This window comes from Calonectris borealis, chromosome 3, assembly GCF_964195595.1.
Source record: "Calonectris borealis chromosome 3, bCalBor7.hap1.2, whole genome shotgun sequence".
NCBI lineage: Eukaryota > Metazoa > Chordata > Aves > Procellariiformes > Procellariidae > Calonectris > Calonectris borealis.
The window spans coordinates 52,452,856-52,477,686 of record NC_134314.1 but is presented as its reverse complement, the minus strand read 5'-3'; the positions used below and the strand labels follow the sequence as shown (position 1 = coordinate 52,477,686).

Here is a 24,831-nt window from a genome sequence, read left to right as displayed (position 1 = left end):
CCTCACCCACGCACAGCCACTCATTTCTTTCATTTTTGGCACGTCATGATTTAATATTTACCAGTTGTAGCTTGGTACCAAAGGAATAATTATTTCTTAATCACTCTGCCTTCAGGGGGTTCTCCACTTGTGTCTGGGGAAAGAAGGCAGGCTTTGGTCACCGGGGGTGAGCGCTTCTGTGTTTGCTTTGTCAGGACAGCTCTGTTGTTAAGGCAGGGCACTGTGTGTTGAATTCTAATTCCCTTGTGCGAGGGCCAGCCTGTTTCGAAGCAGCCCAGCGCGGGAGGTGTTGGCTGCGATTAATAATGCCACGGCCCGGGGGCTCCCTCGGGGTGGGCAGCTTGGAAGTTGGTAGGGAAGGTAGCACTTCAGTGCTGTGGCCAGGGTGGAACACCTTATCTTCCCGATAGCCACCGGGTTACTTTCCTTAGCAGCTGGGAAGTTCAGGTACCTTTTCTTTAAATATTTATTATCTACTGCCACAAAAGCAGGTGGTTGTATCCGTGCGATAGAAGTATATTGGCATTCATTTTACATGCACTTGGTAAATTGTATAAAATTAAGTTATAAAATTGACATGTGCATTTAATAGCTGTTATCCTGAACTGGTAAAGGACTATGTAACCAAGGTAACTCTTAATATTTCGAATATACATTTTCAAGAAAAATTGCAGAAAATTTTCAAAGGTAGTATGTCATGGTAGATACGCTAAAACCACAGGAGCTGTAGCCTTAGTTCTGGGACTAAGGTTTTGATTTTAAATTAACACTGGATTAGTTATCTGTCTCTGTCAAGACTACAATAAAGAGCTTTTGTTGCAATCCATCATAGGCCTTTTGTGTTATACACCATACGTAGAAACTGTTAACAGGAAGATAGATTAATGCTGAGAGAAAAAATGTCATCAGATAAAACATAAGTCTCAAAGAGCAATTTCAAATCACATAGTATGTTATGCATTAATACCTTTTTAGCCTTTGGGGAATGGAGGAAAACTTGTAATCAAAAATTAATTTGAGCATTCTTGGCTGTACCTAAATTAGAACCCAGGATACTTCCAAAATTGTTTTTAATCAAATGACCTGACAGGAGCTCACGAGGAGAAAACTAACGAGTACAGGGTAATCTGAATAATATTTAGTAATGCTGATAAGAAATTTTGCAGCTCTTTTTTCAAATCTTACGTGTAATAATTTAAAAGATTTCTATTTAGAGGTAGCAATATGTGTGTGTGCATGTATATAATGCAAATACATTGTGCATATGTTTTACATTTTTTAAATTAACTTCTTCAGAAAGCTTAATAGAAATACAAGTGCAAGGAGTCACTATGATTTTTTCTTGATTAACGTCCTAACAATAAAGTGCAGTATGGTTCCACATGACTTAAATATTTCTCCATTAATTTATGGACACATATGATGAATTTCATTAATCTCTTTTTTTGTAGTAAGGTATCATTAGAGCTTTTTCCTGTTTGGGGACAATGATTCTCATCTTTTCTGTGAACTGTTCACAAGATTGGTTTTGTACATCTTCGCTATAGTTTAATGCTGTAGTTTCAATATTGGAAAGAAAAGAATTGGTGATTAATATTTTGTGTCTTTAAGATTTGTATTTAGATTTGAAGAATGCAATTATATTCTATTCAGTTTCTGATTGTTTACTGTTTTGTAAATATTGCAGGTCAGGAAGGGATTGGATCATCATATATGTAACAAAAGTTTTAGTTTAAAGATACTGAGAAGTAGAATTGTAAGGCGGGGAAAAAAACCCAAATACCAATTAATTCTAATCTAATATCTGGAAATCTTTAGTGTTGGTGGTTTTTATTTTTTGTTTTTTTTTTTTTTTTTTTAATATACTTAGGGATTTCTTTGAATCAGAAATTTTATTCTTCGTGTGTTCTGTGTTTTTTATGTTATATATATTTTTTGGAAATAAGTTGTTATACCAACAAAGTTCACTATCTTTTTCAATTTCCATTTTTGCTTAAAATACTTAATGTGAAGGAGGTTTGTATGTCTAAATGTTTCTTGCTGTAGACATGCTGAACAGTGTCACGTCTAACTTCGTTCATAGAATTTTGTCTATGAGCTGGAAATGCAACTGGCTTAGTGCCTTACTGCCCCCAGAAGTCCTACTGTTCAGGGTAGGTAGTGCCTAACCTGTTTGGTGGTTTGTTTTTTTTTTTTTTTGCAAGAGCAATTTGATTTAAATAGTTTATTAAGACAACCAGAAATGTTTTTACAGTAATTAGCAAGACACATCATATAATTGCACTTATGGTGGCTTTTTTTTTTTTGCTTTTGCTGCAGATTTGTTAAATTTGATATAAGTAACATACGTTTAAAAGTCACTTACCCTAGTAAGATAAAAACTGTTGATAGTGGGGGAAAAATGAAGGAAGCAACATGGTTAAAAGAATCAGTGCTTAACACATTGACAAATCAGTAGGTACTTGTTTATATTGCAGAAAATCAGAGGTGAAAACAAAGGAAACAACTTCAGTTACATGAAATCAAGCTGAGCTTAGCCTTGTAGAAAGAAACTATATAAAAAAGCCACAGATTGTAAGCTGCTGTGCTCTGAATTGTTTGAATTCCACTTCATTAATAGGAATTCTGCTTAACAAAAAGGATGAGATTTGCAAAACCCGCATGCTGTTTATTTAACCCTATTGTATTTTGCACCTGTATTGGGAAAAAGAAACCAATATTGAGCTGAATATTCTCTCCTTGTATTTAGGATACCTTAGGTTTTTGCTCTGTACATATGTTCGGAGTGATACCTTTCATTAGGGCTTGAGGGGAGAAGAGGACTATAAACGATGGTGACAGCCTGTCATCTGCGTACTGGGACAAGAGGGGCAAACAAAACACAGGTGGGAGGAATGTCAGACAAGTGTGTAAGGACCCTGAGGAAGCCCAAACCCATACAAAGGATTGTAGCTAGAGTCAAGGTCTAAAGATCTTCCCCGACAAAATTGGAAGTGGTATGGAAGCCCTGAGGGCCGGACTCACTCCGTAGAAAGTGGTTGCTGCATGCGGCGATGCTGTATTTTGTTACAAGTAGCTCATTGACTTGACCCAGATTGCAGTGTCTCACTTACTGAAAACACGCTGTTGCCTCCTCTAAAACTTGAGGTAGCCCCTGTAGTTATTAATTGGTATCTCAGCTTTCTCCCCTGAAATGCCGCTGCCGTTTCTATTAATGAAGTTGCACTTGCTGCATTAGCAGTGCTACTGTGCTGTTACTAGGGGGTCATATTTTGCAGTGTTACCTATACTGGGAATTCTGCTGTTGCTGCCATCACTGGAGTTATCTCAGTGACAGTAACTATTTAAGATTTTTTGGAAAAAAAAAAAATTATCATAGATAAAGCTCTTAAAAGTCAGCATACAAATAATTAATCACTTGATTTCTTCTCACCTGTAACTTTCCAAAATTGCCTTCATTTTTACTGTACTGTTTCATGATAGTCACAACCAATACAGAGCTGAAAATCTGAGCTTGGTTTTTTCCATTGTGAAAAATTACTGCCACTTTTAAAATTTGTTTAGCTGAATAAAGGTGGAACTTAGACATTTCGGCAAGGAAGTAGATGTAACTGTGGTTTGTATCTATAATCAAAGCCATAATTTTAAAATGTTTTTTCCATGTGCTTTGAAGGTGAGTGTTCCTCTGTGTGTGTGCAGGTGCGTATGCATGCATGGGGGAGAGATTGTAGCCTGATGATACACATCTGGGAGAAAATTGGCTGGATGCTAGTAACTGAAAAGTAATTTTTTAGCACTGTCTGTAATTATGCCTTAGAGAGGTAGTAGAACTCAAGTCCTACCCATTTTTTGTGACTCCGTTGTCTGTTTTCTGCTTATCTGACATGACAGATGTACTGACATGGTTACAGATTGTTCTATAGGAAGAAAATAATAATTGTCAGAGACAATTAAAACAATACAGAAGTCAGTCAGTATTAAATACAGAATAACAATTACAAATGGATTTTAAAATACATTTTATAATTTTATGAGTTAGAAATCTGTTCATGATGATCTTGCAAATCAAATACTTTCTTATACAATGTTACTGTGATAGAGACTTCAGTGGCTGATTGACATACTAATCCATCCCTGCATAATCTTATCTTCAGTTCAGCAACAGAATACTAAGAGAATGTTTGAGAGACTGTTATTGGTATTACTTCAGGAACAGTATTTTTTATATTTGTGACTACAAATAAGAAATATTTTATTAATGACTGTGTGGTTTAATAAAAAAAGGAATTATCAAGTTCCTTTATATTCGCTGTATAGTCATTGCTCCTTATGTTGACCATAGGACATAACAAGTTGTGTAACAACTTTTTTGAATAGACAATCTAGTATAGGAAGTATTAAGGTGTAAACAATTCATCTTACACTCATTCTGAAACAGCAGTGATGTCAACATCACTTTCTAGTAATATATTTTGCATTTATTTTCTTTTGCACTGCTTTTTAGTTACAATAAGGTCATTTTTTCCTAGTCATCTGCAGTTAGAAAAAATTTTGAGAGCAAGATGCAGAAGACTGAGATTTGAGGGAAGTGTTCCAAGGAGAAAATCTTTCGTTCTGTGACATGGTTCATAACAGAAAGGATTGCAAAACTGTAATTTTAACAGATTTCTGTTGAATTGTCAATTTAAGATGTCAGTTGTCATCTTGTCAGTTCCAAGATGTATCTTCTAAGGGATGTTAATTGCCTTTAGAGTTTTAAAATCATTATGTTGACTCAGCAGTAGGTGGTAGTGGCCTACTTTCTTGAAGGACACCATACTGCTGGTGTCTGTTTTTTCTCAAGCTTTTACCTGAACCTTGATCTTGCAGTGGGAGCTATAGAGAAACAAGCTGCATGAAGTCTTCGCACCCTTGCCTTTTCGTAGTAGAGGTGTGTATTATAAAATCTTCGTCTTTGGATTTTCTACAACTAGTATAACATGATGTCTCATAGTATAATTAAAAGAAAGTTTGACAGGAGAATGAGCTTGTTTTGTTAACTGATACAATTGTGATTTTTACCAGATGTATTAATAATTTGAGGATTTTTATTAGCTACTTTAATTCTGTCCCAAAGTCTGTATAGTGTAGGTGCAGTTAGTACATGATTATATAAACAAATATAAAAACTATTGTATATTCTATTTCTGTTTCTAAGGGTGGATGGGGGAAGTGTTAAATTGATTGTTGCGTTTCAAACTGTGGTCTATTCTGCCGGCAGCTAGAACGTGATCAATTAAATGAGGCATATGAAAGGCATTGCTGTTGCACATTGTTAAAGGAAAATTACAAGAAGTATGGTAATATTAAGGCATAAAGATATGCTATAGAAGTGGATGGAATTAAATTTAACCCCGTGAAAGCAAGGACATTCACTGCTGCATTATTGGCATATTATTTAAAAATTATAGATGAATGTCTTTCATTAATGCTAAGAAAATAATGTCAATTTTAGTAAGGATGAAATGTAACCCAATCAGAAGTAAACTTTCATTAAAAAAGACATGTGATCGTCAAATTTCATTAGTCTTCTGAAAGGAAAACTGAAGTATAGTTTAATTACCAGGTAAACTGTTGGGGAGATTAGTTAGTTAGTTTTCCCCATGTTAGTGTTGTGCTTTCATTCCTGCTTGTCTTGCTGTACTTGCTAGAAAACCTTAATCACTACTGTGACAACTGACACTTCAAATTTTTCACAAGCTTCTAGTAACGTAACATTTCTCCGCACATCTTGCACTTCGGAGATATTTCTGCAGGAGCGTGTTGAAGGGAAAACGATGGCTGTTTCCTACACCGGTGCTGCCCAGGGCCGCCTCTTGGCACCAGCAGCAGGGTGAAACCGTCCTGGTGGGAGCCGTGGGGGCAGCGCTGCTCTGCGGGGGGGCTGTGGTGTGGGCACGGGGGCAGGTGCCTTCTCAGCTGCTGGCAGCAGTGTTTGAGAAGTATGGGACAGAGATAGAAGAGTGTCACCCGTAAGGCCCTTCATAGATGAGAAGGGCTGTGCGGCACACTAAGCAACTTGCCTTTTGAAAAGAAGTGCAGTCAAATCTCAGTAAGGCTGTTCTTCTAAAAAGATGATAATTAACTTTCATTAGTGCCATTGTTCTGCAGTTCTTTAAGTAATAGGAATTAATTGAAAAAGCAACCGGAGCATTTTACCCAATTCCTAAAAAATCATGTGTCAAAGCATTGAGAGATTGATAAAAACATCAGATACTCAGTACGTGCACGTATTCGTATTCTGTACTCATACTCACAATGTATGTGTGGGGGATGAGGTTGTGCCAGCCATTGTGCAACTGAAGTAGCAGAGGGGTTTGTAAAGAAGATTAGAATTGGCTTCTCAAGTGGATTCAGAGTGCTTCAAAGGATGCGTAGGAAGTGAGGGAGAAGAGTTTTCAATAGTGGCTCTGCGAAAGAGATCGGCGTCTCTTTGTTCAGAGGAGTTTCGGTTTAAGATCACTATAGAGTAAAGCACTTCCAGTTAACTCGAGTGTAAACTAGTGCCGCTTCTTAAGAATTGCCTCAAAGATTTGCATGGGACCGTCGGGAAGAGGAGATACTTGTGTTTGAGGATTGCCTTCCCTTCCCCTGAGTTTTGAGCTGGGGAGCAGCGGGGCTGAGGGGAGGGGGACTCCGAGACCTGTGCTAGGGGAGGAGAACTGTAAGCCTCTGCGGAGGTGTCATGTAGCCTTTCCGCCTGGGGGTCCTCCTGGGCACTGACGAGCTGCTTCTCTCTTCTGCCTGGCTGGGGTTATGAACAGTTTCCAGGGCTTACTTGGGAGCAACGTGGTAACAGGATTTTATGATCTAGGACTGAATTTTTCCTTTGCTGCCCGAGTGCCAGGGTAATGTATGGTTTGGGAGCGGAGGGTGGGGGTGTGTGTATTTTTTTGCTTTTAACCTAAAGGATATACTAGATTGTAACAATGCCTTTTTTGGTTTTTTCCTCTTTCACAGCTCTAAAGCTGCATAATAAATACAGCGATTTCAAAATTTTTCAGCTTTCTTGATAAGAACTGCATTAGGAAAGACTTCTTTTATAGGAGTGAAGAAATTGTTTGGATACAGTAAAGTTCAGTTTGCTGTTGCACACGCGTTACATGAGCGAGGGCTCCCCGCGCTGGGATCGCTAAATACGATTGGGGAGGAATCATCAAGATCTTCTAGTGGTTGCAACAAACTGCAAAGAATATGTGGTCCGTGGTGGACGAATTACCGGCAGGTATTTTTGTGGTATAGAGCATCCTGTGACAAGGAGTTCCACAATTTATTAAACATTGTGTGAAATGCCTTTTGCTTTGTTTCAAGCATGTTTGAGTGATATTTCCCTTTGTTGCACATCTTGCACTTGTTCTTGTTTCTGTGGGAAATGGGGAAATATTCTCTGTTTAGGCTTTGCATAGTTTTCAAACATGATGCGTAATTTGGAAGGTGTCAGTTACATCTTCTGTCGTCTTCTTTCCAAGTTTATTCTTGTTTTAAAACTATACCTTTTACCATACTTACTGTTCCCTCTGCTACCTTTTCTTATTATACTGTATCTTTGGGTAGGACAGCCACAACTGTGTTATTCAGATATTAGAAAATGGTATTTGTGGGTTTTGGGGAAGAAAAAGGTCAAAGAGTAGATTTTCTGCAAGTTCTGGAGAGGTCAATGCAAGAAAATTTCTGTTGTCTTAAATGGACTTTTATTCAGGTTCAGAGTTGTACTTTTTGAGGTCCGGGGAGTTAGAGCTTGATCTCTGCTTGTGCAGCATCTTTTTATGCCTGTTGGAGAAAATGTTTGGGCCAATACTGCGTCTTTTCAGCTATTTTGTTAAGTGTTCTATCCTAGAGACAAATCAGACTGGTAAAGGGCAGGACACACTCAAACGCTGTTACTTAAAATCTAGCTAGCAGTTGGCTGGAATTACTTTTAAGATTTTTATTTTTTTTTAATTGCTCTTACACACAGTTTTCTAGAGAACCTGTCACTTGAGCATCGGAAGCTTTACGATCTATACATGCTATAAATTGGGCAAGTTTTTTCATGCATGATACAAAGTCAAGGAGGGAGAGCAGTATCATCACTTACTAACATCTTGTTAGAAAACAAAAGAAAAAGTGCACTAGCCATGAACTGCTTTTATGCTTGTTACTTACAGATTTTTTTTAACCTTTATAACCCAGATCTATATTGGATAGATAGAAGTAAGGACTATTTCAGTTTCTTTTATATGTAGATTTTTACTTTTTCTGTGAAAATGTTCCTTTACATACTTGTTTGGACCTCTTTTTAAAAGACTTGCCTACTGTGCTGTTTATGCAACAGTATCATTAAAGCAGTAATCAAGAAAGGGCTTAACTCTGGAATTAATATTTAATTGCTTCTGTAGAACATTACTCACGTATCATTTGTTGTGTTTCTTTTACAGTGACAGAATGGTTCCTTTATTTTCTGTTGGGGAACCGCGATAACGAACCTGTAGTTAAGGGTTTCTTCAGGGTCTTGTTGCTGGGGGGAGAGGGGTTGCACGCTCCTAAGACAGCAGAAGCTCTGCTGGTGGGGCCTGTTTGATCTCCCTTGCTTCATGCTATACCTGTGGCTTGTACCAGCAGGTATAACGTCTCACTTTAACTATAAACACTTTCTCATTGCTTCTCTCTGAGACAGCGTTCAGATTTGCACTTTTTATTTCATTTAGCTTGTATGTAGCAGCTAGCTTTTTAGTACTTAGGTATTTAGGGACTAGAAAGATTTGGGATATTCTTAGAAAATAAAAATCTGTTCTTATAATTTACCCCTGCCCCACGCACACTTCCTTAATTTTTACTTTAATATTGAGAAACTAAATTACAAAATTTTAAAGAAGTGTGTAATCTTTCCCTTAAGCCAGTGACTAGAAAAATTATTTTCATTGTTTTTTATCCCTCAAAGCATAAAATATTTTTGATTCTTCTCTCAAGAAAATAAGGGCAGTAGACATGATGTTAAAATGCAATGAATGAAGTCTAATCAGATCCTGGAAACACAGAGGTGTTTCTCAGGTAGACTTAAGGATCCTGCCTGGGTCCCTCAGCCACGAGCCCTGGCTTCAGTGAAAGAATATACTCCCAGGAAAAGTGGCAAGGAGAAATCTAAGCAGTCTGCGAGAGGAAGATACTTCATTACAGTCGTCTTTGACTCTTTTAATTCCCTGTGCCATTCTAGGTCAGCAAAATTTCGGCTCTACCACCATGGCCTTAATGTTATCCAAAAAATCTCTTTTCAACCAAGGAAAGTTAACAGTGGCTAAATATATACTGTAGGGAAGATGCATTCTGTGGTGCAAGACGAAGCCCTGGTTGCATCCTGGGAACATTTTGGGATAAAGCTTCTAAGCAGAGGACGGATGAAGCTGTGGCAGGCTGTCCGGTTGAGGGACTAGGATTGCAGGTTGCGTTGTGGAAAACTTCTCTGCCTTGCTGTCTGGAGAACGTGCAATCTCCTCCTCAATGGGAAGGAAGACTAAGTTATACCAATACCAAGTGTATCCATTCTCTGCGTATCAAATGGGAGTTTTGCATCGGTCATTCAGAGTTTTACGTGACACATGATGGAAAAATTATAGAATTTTAGGGAATCCATTTTTCATGAAGAAAAGTTTTAGTAGACAGATCTTAATGAGCAGCACTAATAAGATGAGAGGCATAACTTGCCCCCTGGGAAACTCCTTCCAATCAGTGCCGTGGGTGCAGAAAATTACAAGCCTGGGATTCACAGCCTGAGACGATTCTTACGCTGTCTGCAGAACTAGTAAAGACTCTTGTTTCATTTAACATACGTGAGTTTGGAAGGGTGTGGAGTGGTAGGATTTCTGCATCGTGGAGGACTTTGCACTACAAGTTTACTGAGGAGACTTTTGTATTTGGGAGATGTATTCTTAGCTGAATTTATTGCCAGTAGCAGTGTAGGTGGAAGGGAAACATCTTCTCTTTTCTTACCTTGATTAGGTATGATTTAGAAGTGATGTTCAGACTAGAAGGGTGACTCCTGCTAGTAACATGATATTACATAGGGAATGGATCATATCTACCTTTCAGGTGGAACAGGCAACTAGTTTGACTTTGATCTCACAATAAAGGGAATTTGTTGTTGGACTTTGCCTGGCCTGAATAAGGAAGTAGCCCATCAAGAAGGAAATAATTCTTTAATATTTTTGTACCGCAGAGATTTTCCTGTCTTTTTTTTTCGGGGCAGGCGGGGGGAAGAAAAAAAACATGAACTGTAAAAAATTATTTGTCACTTCACTGGCATCTGAGTTAGGTAAAGGTTTAAAAAGCGAGAATGAAATAGTCTTTCACTGGGCAAAGAAGAAAAGATTTATGTACTCGCAGAGCAAGGAATTCCATCAGTACTATTTTTATCTTGTTAGGATTAGTCAATTTAACTTTAGACATAATCTAAATTTAAAATATAATTAAACTTATAACAGTATTTTGTCTCCTTTCTTTACAGGTTTGCTGGTCCTCTGATACATTTCAGCATGCCGCTGGTAAAAAGAAACATAGACCCCAGGCACCTGTGCCACACAGCTCTGCCCCGAGGTATCAAGAATGAATTGGAATGTGTCACCAATATCTCCTTGGCAAATATAATCAGACAACTGAGTAGCCTAAGTAAGTACTTTGTCCTAATAGCTGTATTTAGAACTAATATATTTTACAGTCATAGTTTTTGTGGTTGAAGTAGGTACACCTTTTCAAATTCTCTGAGCCTTGAGTGTACTTCTTTTGTGGCTAGTGACTAGCCTGGACTTCTGTGAAAGCAAGCTAGGAATTTTTCCTGCAGCACATCTTAAAACTGTTCAGCCATATATTTCTGTTACCAGTGGAACGTGACAGAAAAAGATATCTGGCAATTAATGAAGTCAGTAATTGCTGACCTTAGAGCAATTCTTGAGTAGGGAATATGAATAATGAGGAATATATCACTGGTTGCTTAATTCTCTTAACTTACACCCTTGGTCATGTTGTGGTCATTCAGGAAAAAAAGTAGTTGCCTTTTAAAATAATAAACCCAGAAATGTAATTATTACATAGTATTTCAAACAGCTAAAGATTTTTCTTCCTTCTCCCTTCTGTCAACAGTTTTTCCCTCTGTGCTTTTGAGAGGAGTGAATACTTCTCAAGCTCTAGAACTCTGAAGGAGTTTTTCTGAACAGGCTGGTTTCTGGGTTGTATTTTCTTAAGTTACAGCAACTTTAAAAAGTTGTCAGATGAACCAGCATGATAGCATTTTGAATTTCCAATACTACAGGTGCTTTTTAATCACTGGGACATTAGTAAGACTACCAACACATTAAATATTAAAATGTCCATGTGTATCCATCTACTATGTGAAAAGCCTTTCAGCTCGGTCAGTATCTTAAGGTCATAAGTGATGTAGCCTGATTTGTTAATTCGATTGATTTAGTTATTGGTTTGGTGGTATACTGTATGGTGACTCTGTTTTGGCAACCTTTCAAAGCTGTTAGGGTGCTATTAGGTTGAAGACTCTAATTGAGGACACTAAATTATACAATTGAGACAGGAATGCTTACAGCACATAAATACGATCATTATTAGTATAGCTGCTGTAACAGCAAGGAAAATAACTTAACTATTTAAATTCTTTTCAGTGAACCAAGAGCATATCAGATCAGGATGCAGTATATGATCACCATCCGTGGTCTTGCTTCATTCTGCCAAAAGCCCTTCTCAGATTAGCCATTCGTGTAGTAGCCTCCCCTTCCAAGTCACTCTTACTAATATTGTATTCATTTACTTTAGTTTGCTTGTTTTAAATATTCTTACTTGTTTATATACTTACTTGTTTGTATATGTAAGAGAATTTCCTTTTGTAGGTGGCATACCAAATTTACATTTGATATTTTTACTTGAAAGTTTCATTTGACCTTTTAAAAAAACCAAATAACTTGGTTTTTCAATTTGAAAGAACACCAACTTCTAACTCAACATCATGGTCTCAGTGCTTATCTGTTGAGATTCATCTGCCTTTGCTATGTTTTCTTGGTATACAGAGCTTATGTCTGACATTGTGTATACAACTACTCAGGAAGAGGTCAGGATGAAGCAGTACTAGAACAGAAAAAAATCAATTAAGGGAGGAAGAAAAGTATTGAAGAATATCCATTGAATGCTCCCACCTTAGGTTTGCCTAATGTATAGCACAGTTAGAGAGACACTTTCAAGGGAATGTAACCATAATTATGTAAACTCCTTTTCTGTAAAAGGAATGTGGTTCTATGTGAAGCGTGCCTCCATAGGGTTGAGCCCTAAATTAGCTGTTTTCACTTGAGAGGAATTTCTGTCATGAACTTGTGACTCACTAGAGGTCCAAAAGGCACACAATGTTGGAAATGACAAGAAAGGTAAAAGAGGAGGGAAAATGCGGTAGTTTACTCTGTAACAGCAAGCCCAGAATAGGTAATTCAGAATTTTTTTATAAGTAAGTTAAACACTAATGAGCAGGACCTGTTACTTCAATCTTTTGTTCTTCCCTGCAAATAGCATCATGGTGTTTGTAGGTTTTCTACAGGCAGTGTTTATACCACCAACTGAAGTAAGTTTTTGGTTTATACTGCATAGGTTTTCGACAAAAAAAAATTTTTTTCTACAATTAAATAGAACATGTTTTGCAAAATAATCCTTATTTCTCAGCAACGTTAAGGATTGCTCTATAAAAATGGAGATCATGTTGCACAGGTATGAGTACCTGTGAAAGTATTTTGTTCCAGAATTCTTTTAGCTTTTGTGCCTGTTTGTGATAGTAGCAATACAAATTCAAAAAGATTTGGGAGTTCTGGCATAGGAATTTTGTCTCACATGCTTAAACCCAAATAACCAGTCTTCACTTGGTGTGTCACTGTTACTGGTGTACAGCAAGGCCTCCTGACATGCAGATAAATTTTAGTAGTTGCCCGTGAGTCACAGCCAGCAGGCATGGTTTCTCAGCAGTCCCCTGGCAACCAGCTTCTCTGCAGTCCTTCCCTTTTTGTTTTCTGTGGATAATGTGTATGTTTGAGAATCAGCCTTTAAGTTGTAGCTGAAACGAGGCTTCACTCTCAGAGCGGAAACTGAGTGTTCTGGTAGGGTTTCATTTCCTTTAAACTAAAGCTGCTTTTGCTTTTGACAGTAAAGTTATGCAAATTTAAATGAATGGTCTTTGACCTGATTAGCACTTAGTCATTTCTGCCTCTAAGGTTTTTCAGTTACCAGCCCTCAAATAGAGGATTAATCTCCTGCCATTATGAGTCTCAGGACCAACCATTCTTAACCTTTCTTCTGATATGATATGGACAAAGAGCGCCGTGATGGAATTAGAACCTCCCAGTACTTTAAGTGATACCAAAAAACGTTATTTAGAAAAGCTAAGTGTAGAGTTTTGTCATGTATGTCGGTAGATCTCCATTCTTGGAGATACTAATAACTCAACTGGGTTAGTCAAACAGCTGGATCTAATTGGATCTGCTTTGAGCAGGGTGTTGGACTAGATGACTTCTGGAGGTCTTTTCAACCTGAACAGGTCTTTTCAACCTGTTTCTATAATCTTGGATACTATGCATAAGTAGGACATGCCTGCAGAAACAGTATCTAGTAAATGACAGGAATTCTGTTTTCCTGTGTTTTAATATAAAATGAAAAGAGCTTTACATCAGTATGTCAGCAATAGCTGCTATGTGTCTCCATACAAATTCTCAATCCTTTCATAGTTTATTTGATATGTTGTTTTTAATTGTTCAGTTTGAGAAATTTTTTGACCTTTAAAAGAAGTATAGATGAAAGGACGAAATATTTATTTCTACTCTGAGTCATAATCCTTGCCTTTCTCCCTGGAGCATGAAAACACATCAGTCTGTCTTGATAGAATATACAAAATTGCCAGTAAGTAATTTTTTTCCCCTGTCTATTCCCAGTCTTCTTTAACTTCATAAAAGGATCTGTCTTCTGACAGCTTTTCTTAGCACTGTGGCAACAGAAACTCTCTGGACAACAGCAACAGCTGTTTTCGTTTCCTAGCCATTCTTCCCTGTATTTCTTGCTTTCTGTCTGTATCTGCTTTGGAGAAGTGCTTACCTATTTTTTTCAGCAATATTGCAGATAACATTAGTACTCCAGTACTGCCCAAGTTGGTATATGTTGGTGTATGTCAGGCTATAACATTCCAGCGTGAAACACAACTGATAGCACTGTGCCATTGTTAGAAGATGGATAAATAGTTCTCTTTGTGCATGTAACCTCCTCATTTTGTTCACAGCTATTGACCAATCTTGTTTTTCCCTTTATTCAGCTGTTCCCTGTACACAGAATCTCAGTACCACATAAGAAACTTAACTGATGGGGTTTGTTCTTGGCCCTGGTCTCTGACACCTCCATCTGGGGAGGAGAACATTTCTCCTTTTGAGTATGTTCCTTCAATGAATATTTGTGTTGCAGGCATTCAGACCAGAACTTTTATTCAATCATGGCAAGATGTAATTTCCCTTTTTCTTTTCTACCTCTGTGTAAAGAAAGAGAATGCTGCATAACTCTGTTTGCTAAGCTGGAATGCCTTTTATGTTAGTGGAAACAATTTTCAATTAACATTGAACCTTCACTAGCCTTTCCCCTCTTTCTATCTTTTCTTTGTACTATTTCCTATTTTTACCATGTTCTCGTAGTTAGTTATTTCTTTTCCTCACCCCTTAATTTGTTAGTTTTCAGGAGTGAAACCCTGACTTTCAAGCATATTATTTCTCCCCCATTTTTTTCCCTCTCAGACGCTTTTAACTTTTCTTCCTTATTTTTTGCTTACCATGCCATCCCCTAGAGGGTTTTAAACACTGCTCATCTTGTGAGAGACATTTTCTCACCTCAGGAAAACCTTCAGTTTGCCATGGCTTAAAGTATTAACATTCAATAAGTGTTGAATGTTTCTCCAGAAATACTTACCAGCAAGGTGTCTGGACTGCAACTAATCTTTAGAACCAGGCCTCCTCAGCTGAAAGATCAGCCTCTCTCTCTTCACCCTGTCTGGACAACATCTTCAGCACATGGTGAGGCCCCCGCATGTTGTATGATCAGAGGTAGGTCTCTGCAGATCTGCAGCTAGAGCTTCAGTCAGTATTCCAGAACCAGCAGAATCCCTGTGGCAGGTCCTGCCCCGGGAATCCTCCTTCTCACTGTGCTCACAAGCGTATTCAGTATTCTCTGTGAATTTTCTTCGTTAGTCACCTCTCTTTCTTCGTTATTACTATGATTGCCAGGGATCACTAGAGAAAGTGTTCTTATGCACATGGGGCAAGGGAACTTACGGACTTTAAAACTAAAGACTTACTCAGCTTTTCAGAGACACCCATCCTCTCAAAGACTTCTAATTTCTTGATGTTGTCTCCTCAGCAGTGGCAGTATTGGCAATGTGATGCTGTTTCGTGTCCACCTCAAATGATAATGAGGGGATGAGCAAATGGTCAGTAATTTCTCATTGAAAACAACTATGTGTTAGCAGAAAAAAGTCCTACCTGTCATTAATTCCTTGCCTACATAGAGCAGTGAATTCAGGTGATATTAAAAAAAAGGAAAGGAAGAGCAAGACTTCCCTGTGAAATGATCTTTAGGACTGGTGCCTTCAACATCAGGTTCAGCTCCCAGTGGTCTCTTTCACTTGATGGTGTCCTCAGTGGGAGAGAAGAAATGATATCTCAGACCTCCATGACTGGAGATTTTTGAAGGCTGACTTTTTCTTTTTGGGTGTCAGCAAGAAGCATCAGACCTGCTCCAGAGATGGCCTTTAACAGAGTTTTTTTGATACTTTTGATACCCTGGTCAGGTTGTCTGATAAACGCCTGGTTCAATTTTGCTCAGTAAAGGAACCAAGTTGTGTCTTCAGTACTCTGATATTCCTGTTACAATCCTTAAATCCAGTCCTTGTGGACTGCCCTTACACCTTCATAATGATAGGTTCCTAATTAGCATCACTGAACTATATTTAGTACCTCGTTTTTCAGAGCTCGCTCAGCCATAGCCACTAAAGTTCTCAAGGATCTCCCAAGGTTCTTATCTCCAAGCCTGGGAGACAGTTCAGTCTCCTAGCTTTTAGTCCGTCTCCTAGCCACTGAGCTGTGAGATTGAAATGATCCTGATGAGAAACAAGCCTAGGGTTTCAAGTGAAACTGGGATATACCTTGATTTTTGCTAAAACATTCAATTAAATAAAATTAATGCAGTGAAGACCTGAAGCTGAATCAACAGGGAATGGATATGTTAAATTACGTGTCAGAATTAACGGAGGAGGAAAAATGTATTAATAGACTTGTTTTGCTTTATAAAGGGACCCTGGTTATATATTGTTAGCAGCTTATGTGGTAACTAATTATCCTGAAAGAATATTTTCTAATATATACACTATATTGTGTGGCAAGGAACTATTCAGTAGTGAATAATGTAATTTTGCATAGTGTAAGTAGATTGGGAAGGGATTGTGCAGTAGGACATGAGACAGGTTTTACGGCTGCTTTTGTTCTATGCTTTTATTTTTTAGAAAACGTACTGGGCAAAAATATTTAGTGTGTGAATGGGATTGAAATAATAGGAATCAAGGAATGATAGCGTATAGGTGGGTAACAGACAGAATTCTTAGCTTATTCTTTCTGATATTTTGTGAATTTCTACATCTTTTTAAAAAATCAAATTGCCAAACCTATATTTTTAAGTTGTAATAATATTTTGAGGTTTGTATATTTCAATGTATCAACATAGTTACGATTTTAATATTAAAATAACATTTAATAATATTAAATTTAATTATATAACATGTCATTATTTGTTGCATTTAATAATGTCATGACATATTTAATATATTAAATATTTTTATAATTTAATTCCATTGATAAGTATGTCGGATTAGATTTTGTTTGTGTACATGTTAATTCCACCCCACCCGCCCCGCTGAGCTCCAGAAGTTTGACAGATTAGTTAAGGCTAAATTAGTTAAGATTAATACTTTTGGCAACATTGAACAGTTGTCTCATTTTGATTGTCTTGCTTGATGCATCTTGCATTGGCCTGAGATTTACTAGTCATCCTCTTGAATTTCCAAAAATGATGCTGTTTAATGGTATTGAGCACTTCAGGTGCTCAATTTATTTATCCAGATAGCTACTTAAAATTTAGGCCATGGTTTCTAGAGGCTGCTGATGCCATAACTCATCTGCGGATACTGTTTCAGGTTTAGATGCAGTTGAAGGGTTTGGAACTCTTTTTCTTTAAAAATGCAAAAGGATAGTAAAGAAGTGGCTTCTTCCACAAGTCCTGCTTCAGGACTCATGTCCCACTCCGTGTCTGAGCGCCTGTAACTAAATCTGATGGTAAGTGTTGTAAAATGATTAATTTAAAATGCCCTTTCCTTAAGGTTTGCTAATGGATACAGCATAGAGAATGCCGTAGTTCAGGTGAATTTAAGGACTGGAGTTTTGAGGGAACTGTTAATTTATGCCCTGATCCTGCAGTGCGTTAGCGTGGTTTTAGGAATTTGTACAACACAATATATAAGACTTACAAGACATCTCTTTGCCATGCCTTGTTTAATTAGCCTGAAATAAGGTTCAGAACCTTATGTTGTGATTGTAGTTGACTTCAGTTCATCTGATATATACCCAGTCCCCCAGAGCAAGACAAAAATAACATTTCTTTTACCTTGGTATCCCTTCATATTAGCATATTGGATAGTTAGAAATTATTCATTTGTGCACAGAAGCCAATGTTGGACAGATGTTTAAGAAATTACGGGACAAAATTAGAAGATAAAACAGATTAAGAGAAACAAATGGTGAAAGAGGAAAACTGTAAAACTGATCAGTCGCTTTTTCAGATTTTATAAGCCATTGTGCACTTACTGCCACGGTAATGAACAGGAGTGGATGATACATGTTTTGGTGGTCTTAATTTAAAAAAAATGAAGAAGGTAGTGAGCAGTATTATTTTTATTCTATTTTCAGCTAGTAGCTACTAGCTAGTATTCTATATTCAGCTCATAGGTCTGTTTTAAATGTCAGGAAAATAGTTGTTCAAAAAAGGCTATCAAAACACACGCACGTTCTTGGGGGGAGGAAGGACTACATGTCGCTTCCAAGACATTTTATTTGGCTGTCACAAAAGAGGACATTGACTGACGCCAGAGGGAGCTGCATTCCTGTATCCCTTTCTTACTGAAGGGTTAATTGTGAATAGAGCCTTTTGAGACAAGAAAAAAGTTATGAAAAGAATAATAAGGTGAACAATACATTCCTTAATTAAAGATAAATAATAATGTATCATTTTATTTAAATGAAAAAAAACTTGTGCTCTGTTAATGAAAATAAATGCCAGTATGATGGACTGGGAAGAACAGCTAGTAATATTGGAGGGAATATGACTTTTGAAAATGACAAATTTTGGTGTATTTCTGGTCAATTAAGCAAGTTTTGCAAATACAGTAAAGTAATCTTTTCACAGATGTTAAAATAATTTATTTGCAGAAGTCTATATTGTCATTTAATTTAATAGGCAAACAAGATCACTGGTCTTTCTAATCTGGTATTATGTATCCATCTGTGACCAAGATCCCTCTTTATTGTACTGCATGAAACAAGAGTAGAGTTTTTCATCAAGCAGTCTGATAATGATGTAAATTTTCTGAAGTGTTAATAATACTTTAGAATATTCATTCTATGTAATAGATTCAATTTTGATTCCTTACTCTTCTAACATATTACCTATAAATTAAGAGGAACGAGATCAAGTTTATTTACTCATGTATTTTTTTCCTCATAAGATTTTTTTTATCTATTTGAGTCTTTGTGACACTTTGTTCAGTGTTGTCCCCTGTAATCGTATCTTTTGTAATCCATTCAAAATTGAAGATATATTAATATGGAATACACACAGAGATGGCAACATAAACAAATAGTGGATTATAAATGTTGTATACATTCACACATAGTATTCTTTTGAACGGAAGTTGTACATTTCACTAAAAGTAAACATTTTGCTTTGCTTGAAAAAGCATTTAGTTAAAAAGTTCAAGCTAATAAAGAGACTGCCAACAGGCATGTAGGTAGAGACGTTATGGTTGGTATACCACTTCAAACGCGACAGGTTGTTTTTAGTGTATTTCCCATTTGAAGATTAGTGTTCATAAGCATAGGCAAATTATTCCTTGCAGTATGTTTGTGGCTGTATGCAACATAATGAAAAGATTTTTGAGACAGATTATTTGCAATTGGAGCTCATTAATGAGGTAGATGAGTTGTAAGCCTGATGAAATGATATAGATAAAACAAACTGTAGCCTTAAAATACACCTATAAAAGGGTAGCTGGATTTTAGAGCCCTGCAATTTACTTTTTATTCTATACATGAGACTTTACACTTGATTTTAATTTTAATTTGCATATCTGAATATTACGTGAGTTGTCTAATCAAAATGAATAATACATCTGAATATATTATCTGAAATACATTAAATTTGTAGTAAACGTATATTGAAAGTTAAGTAATCTTGCTCTTGGTGGATCACATTTTTAAGTAATTTATTTTGCTTCAGATATAGGTTAAAGAACATAAACTAGACATATATTAGAAAGTTTTATGTTAGGTGAGTTGCCAGCTAAGTAGACTTTACTAACTTTCCATCTCTATTTTACTGTGGACTGGTACTTAAAGGTTCTAAGAATGGCTGCACCTTTAATCTGCTTCTCACTGTGGGTAATAACAGATGCTCCAAGAATGAGAGCAAGGCAAGCATGTACGATGCTCCTACTAATCTCCCAGCCTCCAATTCTTTCCAGCGTGGAAGCCTCTTCAACCAGCTGGTGTTTCTGTGTATTTACTAATGCTCAGTGTGTTTCTCTTCCATGACTTAGTATCGTTGGCAAACTTTAATCTCATTTTTTTCAGGTCATTTACGGATGTCTTGAATAGCAGAGGTCCCAGTACAGAAACCTATGAAAACTCACCTTTCTCAACTGTGAAGACTGATGATTTACTCCTATCCTCTATTTTGTACCTTTTGAAGAATTATTTATCTGTGCCATGTCGTTTCTTTTCTTATGCCCTGTTTGTTAAGTTTTCCTAAAAAGCTTTCATTAAGGACTTTCAAAACTCTCTTGGAAATCTAACTAGATCATAGCTCTCCATCCGTGTGCTTATAAACCCTTCAGAGATTTCACTTTACAAAAGCTGTGTTGTCTCTTCTCTAACAAGTCATCTAGGTGTGTGCTAATTCAGTTCTTCACAGTGATTTATAATAATTTGTCTGGATGTCAGGTTTACAGGCCTGTAGCTCTCAAGATGTTCCATGAAAAAAACTTTGAACCTTACTGTTGTGCTTCCAGTGTGTATTAAGGAGTTTTACAAATTGTTACTAATGAGGCATGCTGTGCTAGCGATGTCCTTTGGTCTGCTGTCTCAGTGGAGGTAGGGAGTGGAGATCCATGCAGCAGCAAAGACACAAGAGTTATTGATGTGTTAGAAACCACGGAAGCGCCTGAGAATGGTCACGTAGGAATTAGGGCTTCTCCCCCAGAAAAGGTGGCAGGATCAATAGCCCAACTGAAATGCATCTACCCCAATGCACGCAGCATGGGCAACAAACAGGAGGAGCTGGAAGCCGTGGTGCAGCGGGAAAACTGTTATATAGTTGCCGTCACGGAAACACGGTGGGATGACTCGCACAACTGGAGTGCTGTAAGGGATAGGCAAGGAAGGGGAGGTGGTGGGGTAGCCCTGTATGTTAGGGAGTGTTTTGACTGTCTAGAGCTTAATGATGGTGACGACGAGGGTTGAGTGTTTATGGGTAAGGATGAGGGGGAAGGCCAACGAGGCAGATATCATGGTGGGAGTCTGTTATAGACCACCCAACCAGGATGAAGAGGCAGACAAAATATTCTATAAGCAGCTGGGAGAAGTCTCACAATCACTAGCCCTTATTCTTGTAGGGGACTTCAACTTAAAAGATGTCTGCTGAAAATACAATACAACGGAGAGGAAACTGTCTAGGAGGTTCCTGGAGTGTGTGGAGGATAACTTCCTGACACAGCTGGTGAGTGTGGAAAGGCGTGCTGCTGGACTTGTTTGCGAACAGAGAAGGACTTGTGGGTGATGTGATAGATGGAGGCCGTCTTGGGCATAGCGATCATGAAATGATAGAGTTTTCGATTCTTGGAGAAGTAAAGAGGTGGGTCAGCAGAACTGCTACCATGGACTTCCAGAGGGAAGACTTTGGCCTGTTTAGGAGCCTGGTTGACAGAGTCCCTTGGGAGGCAGTCCTGAAGGGCAAAGGAGTCCAGGAAGGCTGGACGTTCTTCAAGAAGGAAATCTTAAAGACGCAGGAGCAAGCTGTCCCTATGTGCTGAAAGATGAGCCAGAGGAGAAGACCACTGGCCTGGCTGAACAGAGAGCTTTGGCTGGAACTCAGGAAAAAAAGGAGAGTTTATGACCTTTGGAAGAAGGGGCAGGCAATTCAGGAGGACTACAAGGGTGTCATGAGGTTGTGCAGGGAGAAAATTAGGAGAGCCAAAGCCCAACTAGAACTTAATCTGGCTACTGCTGTAAATAAATAATGTTTCTATAAATACATTAGCAACAAAAGGAGGGCTAAGGAGAATCTCCATCCTTTATTGGATGCGGGGGGAAACATAGTGACAAAGGACGAGGAAAAGGCTGAGGTACTTAATGCCTACTTTGCCTCAGTCTTTAATAGTAAGACCGGTTCTCCAGGTATCCAGCCTCCTGAGCTGGAAGACAGGGACAGGGTGCAGAATGACACCCCAGTAATCCAAGGGGAAATGGTTAGTGACCTGCTACACCACTTAGACACACACAGGTCTGTGGGGCTGGATGGGATTCACCCAAGGGTACTGAGAGAGCTGGCGGAAGTGCTCACCAAGCTACTTTCCATCATTTATCAGCAGTCCTGGCTAACCAGGGAGGTCCCAGTTGACTGGAGGTTAGCAAATGTGACACCCATCTATACAAGAAGGGCCAGAAGGAGGATCCAGGGAACTACAGGCGCGTCAGTCTGACATCAGTGCCGGGGAAGGTTATGGAGCAGATCATCTTGAGTGCCATCACGCGGCACATACAGGACAACCAGGTGATCATGCCCAGTCGGCATGGGTTCATGGAAGGCAAGTCCTGCTTGACCAACCTGATCTCCTTCTATGACAAGGTGACCCGCATAGTGGATGAGGAAAAGGCTGTGGATGTGGTCTACCTAGACTTTAGTAAAGCCCTTGACACTGTTTCTACAGCATTCTCCTGGAGAAAGAGGCTGCTCATGGCTTGGATGGGCGTAGTCTTCGCTGGGTAAAACACTGGCTGGATGGCCAGGCCCAAAGAGTGGTGGTGAATGGAGTTAAATCCAGTTGGCAGACGGTCACAAGTGGTGTTCCCCAGGGCTCAGTATTGAGGCCAATTCTGTTTAATATCTTTATCAATGATCTGGATGAGGGGATCGAGTGCATCCCTTGCTAAGTTTGCAGACGACACCAAGTTGGGCAGGAGTGTTGATCTGCTTGAGGGTAGAAAGACTCTACTACAGAGGGATCTGGACAGGCTGGATCGATGGGCTGGGGCCAACTGTATGAGGTTCAACAACGCCAAGTGCCAGGTCCTGCACTTGGGTCACAACCACCCCATGCAATGCTACAGGCTTGGGGAAGAGTGGCTGGAAAGCTGCCTGACAGAAAAGGACCTCGGGGTGTTGGTTGACAGCCAGCTGAATATGAGCCGGCAGTGGGTCCAGGTGGCCAAGGCAGCCAACAGCATCCTGGCCTGTATCAGAAATAGTGTGGCCAGCAGGACTAGGGCAGTGATCGTGCCCCTGTACTCAGCACTGGTGAGGCCGCACCTCGAATACTGTGTTCAGTTTTGGGCCCCTCACTACAAGAAAGACATTGAGGTGCTGGAGCGTGTCCAGAGGAGGGCAACGAAGCTGGTGAAGGGCCTGGAGCACAAGTCTTATGAGGAGTGGCTGAGGGAACTGGGACTGTTTAGTCTGGAGAAGAGGAGGCTGAGGGGAGACCTCATCGCGCTCTACAACTACCTGAAAGGAGATTGTAGCGAGGTGGGTGTTGGTCTCTTCTCCCAAGTAACAAGTGATAGGACGAGAGGAAATGGCCTCAAGTTGTGCCAGGGGAGGTTTAGACTGGATGTTAGGAAACATTTCTTCCCCAAAAGGGTTGTCAAGCCTTGGAACAGGCTGCCCAGGGAAGTGGTGGAGTCACCATCCCTGGAAGTATTTAAGAGACATGTAGATGTGGCGCTTAGGTTTAGTGGCAGTGTTAGGTTAACAGTTGGACTTGATGATCTTGAAGGTCTTTTTCAACCTAAACGATTCTATGAGTCTATGATTCTAATACTTTACTAGTCATTTTGTTGATTTAGTTTTGTAATTTTTATATAGTCCCTTCAGTTTTTTTCAGCTTCCCGCAAAGAAGAGTTCTGGCATGAGGGTCTCTCCAGTTCCTTTCACTGAACACCAGTAGAAAGTGTTAAATTAGCTTGTCCACAGGGGTCTTGTCTTCTCTGAGTACTCCTTTATACCTTCATTACCAGTTGGCTCTACAGACTCTCTGTCAGGCTTTCTTCCTCCTCACGTCTTTGAAGGAATATTTATTATTAGTTTGCTAGTTGTTCCTCAGGCTAGTTTTTGCTTTTTATGTTTAATATGCCAGAATTTATGATCCTTTCTATTTTCTTTATCTGTACATTTCTTCTGATACCCCCTTTTATGTTCTGTTGTTTATAGTCGTGCTGGTTTTCTATTGCCATTACCTAAGTCTTAATAAATGGTATGCGCTGGCCTTGTGCTTACTACATAGTATTTTTAAGTAGTTTCCACAGTACCTGTAGGGATTTAATTTTTGTCCTTTTGATGTGTTTGTTTAAAAATGTCCTCATTTTTATGTATATTTCCAGATGTATTGTTCACCAAAGGTAAAATTTTCATAACTATCCTTTCCTATTGTACCTGTCAGAACTTGTGTGCAAACCAGGTAGTTAGAAATTTGTGAGATTTATACATCCAAAACCAACATAAGTGTACAAACAGTACGCAAATTACATATGCACAGTATGGTAGAAAGTTTTAAAAGCTATCATGTGGTATTTCACAAATGTGGCTACAAATTTTGCTAGGCAGTCCGGTGGTTTTTTTCAGTGGCATTGGCAGACTACTCAAGTTGAGTCCGGGGGGCATTAGAAGCACTATATGGAGTACTCTGTTTGTAGAAGAGAAACTCGTTACTGATTCTTTTCTCACGATACTTGAATCTCCTACTCTTTTGGGCTAAATGTGTGATGTCCATTGAAGTGAACAAAGGAGATTCTTCTTTTTCTTCAGTATAAATTGGTCAGTTACTAGAATTTTGATCCTTCAAAGTAGGATTTATTATTTTAGCGTGTATTTTTGAATAGGCTGGTTCTAATTAACCTAGATGTAAATATCTGATCTTCTGTTTCTGAAAGGTCCTCTGTACAGTAGGAATGGAAGCTGTGCTTCTTTTTGAGAAATGTTGAGATAAATTTCACTTGGAAAGATTAGTTAGTGCTCATACAGGAGCAGCTTCAGATGCTGGAAATCATCCTTTTATACATATCCAAGAAAGTAATCAGTCTAGTTCCTTGCGTATCAGCATAGTTAAATCAATTTATACCAGCTGAATATCTGTCCTGTAATGTATTAAATAATTTCATTTCTGATAAATAAATTACAAATTAAATATTTAACTTTTATTTACTTTTCTGAAGC

At 38.5% G+C, this 24,831-nt stretch overlaps 1 protein-coding gene across 2 annotated transcripts in view; it reads left to right on the top strand.

Moving 5' to 3' along the window:
* The window catches only part of WASF1 (WASP family member 1), a 97,598-nt gene that overhangs the window by 54,891 nt on the left and 17,876 nt on the right, over positions 1–24,831 (top strand). The window contains exons 1-2 of one of the 2 annotated variants that reach the window (XM_075148072.1): positions 278–447; positions 10,520–10,680. In XM_075148072.1, coding sequence (XP_075004173.1) covers positions 10,548–10,680 — 133 coding nt within the window. In that variant the 5' untranslated portion in view covers positions 278–447; positions 10,520–10,547. Of the gene's footprint in view, positions 1–277; positions 448–10,519; positions 10,681–24,831 lie in introns of those variants that run through there. The other variant, XM_075148074.1, reaches the window with a different exon arrangement.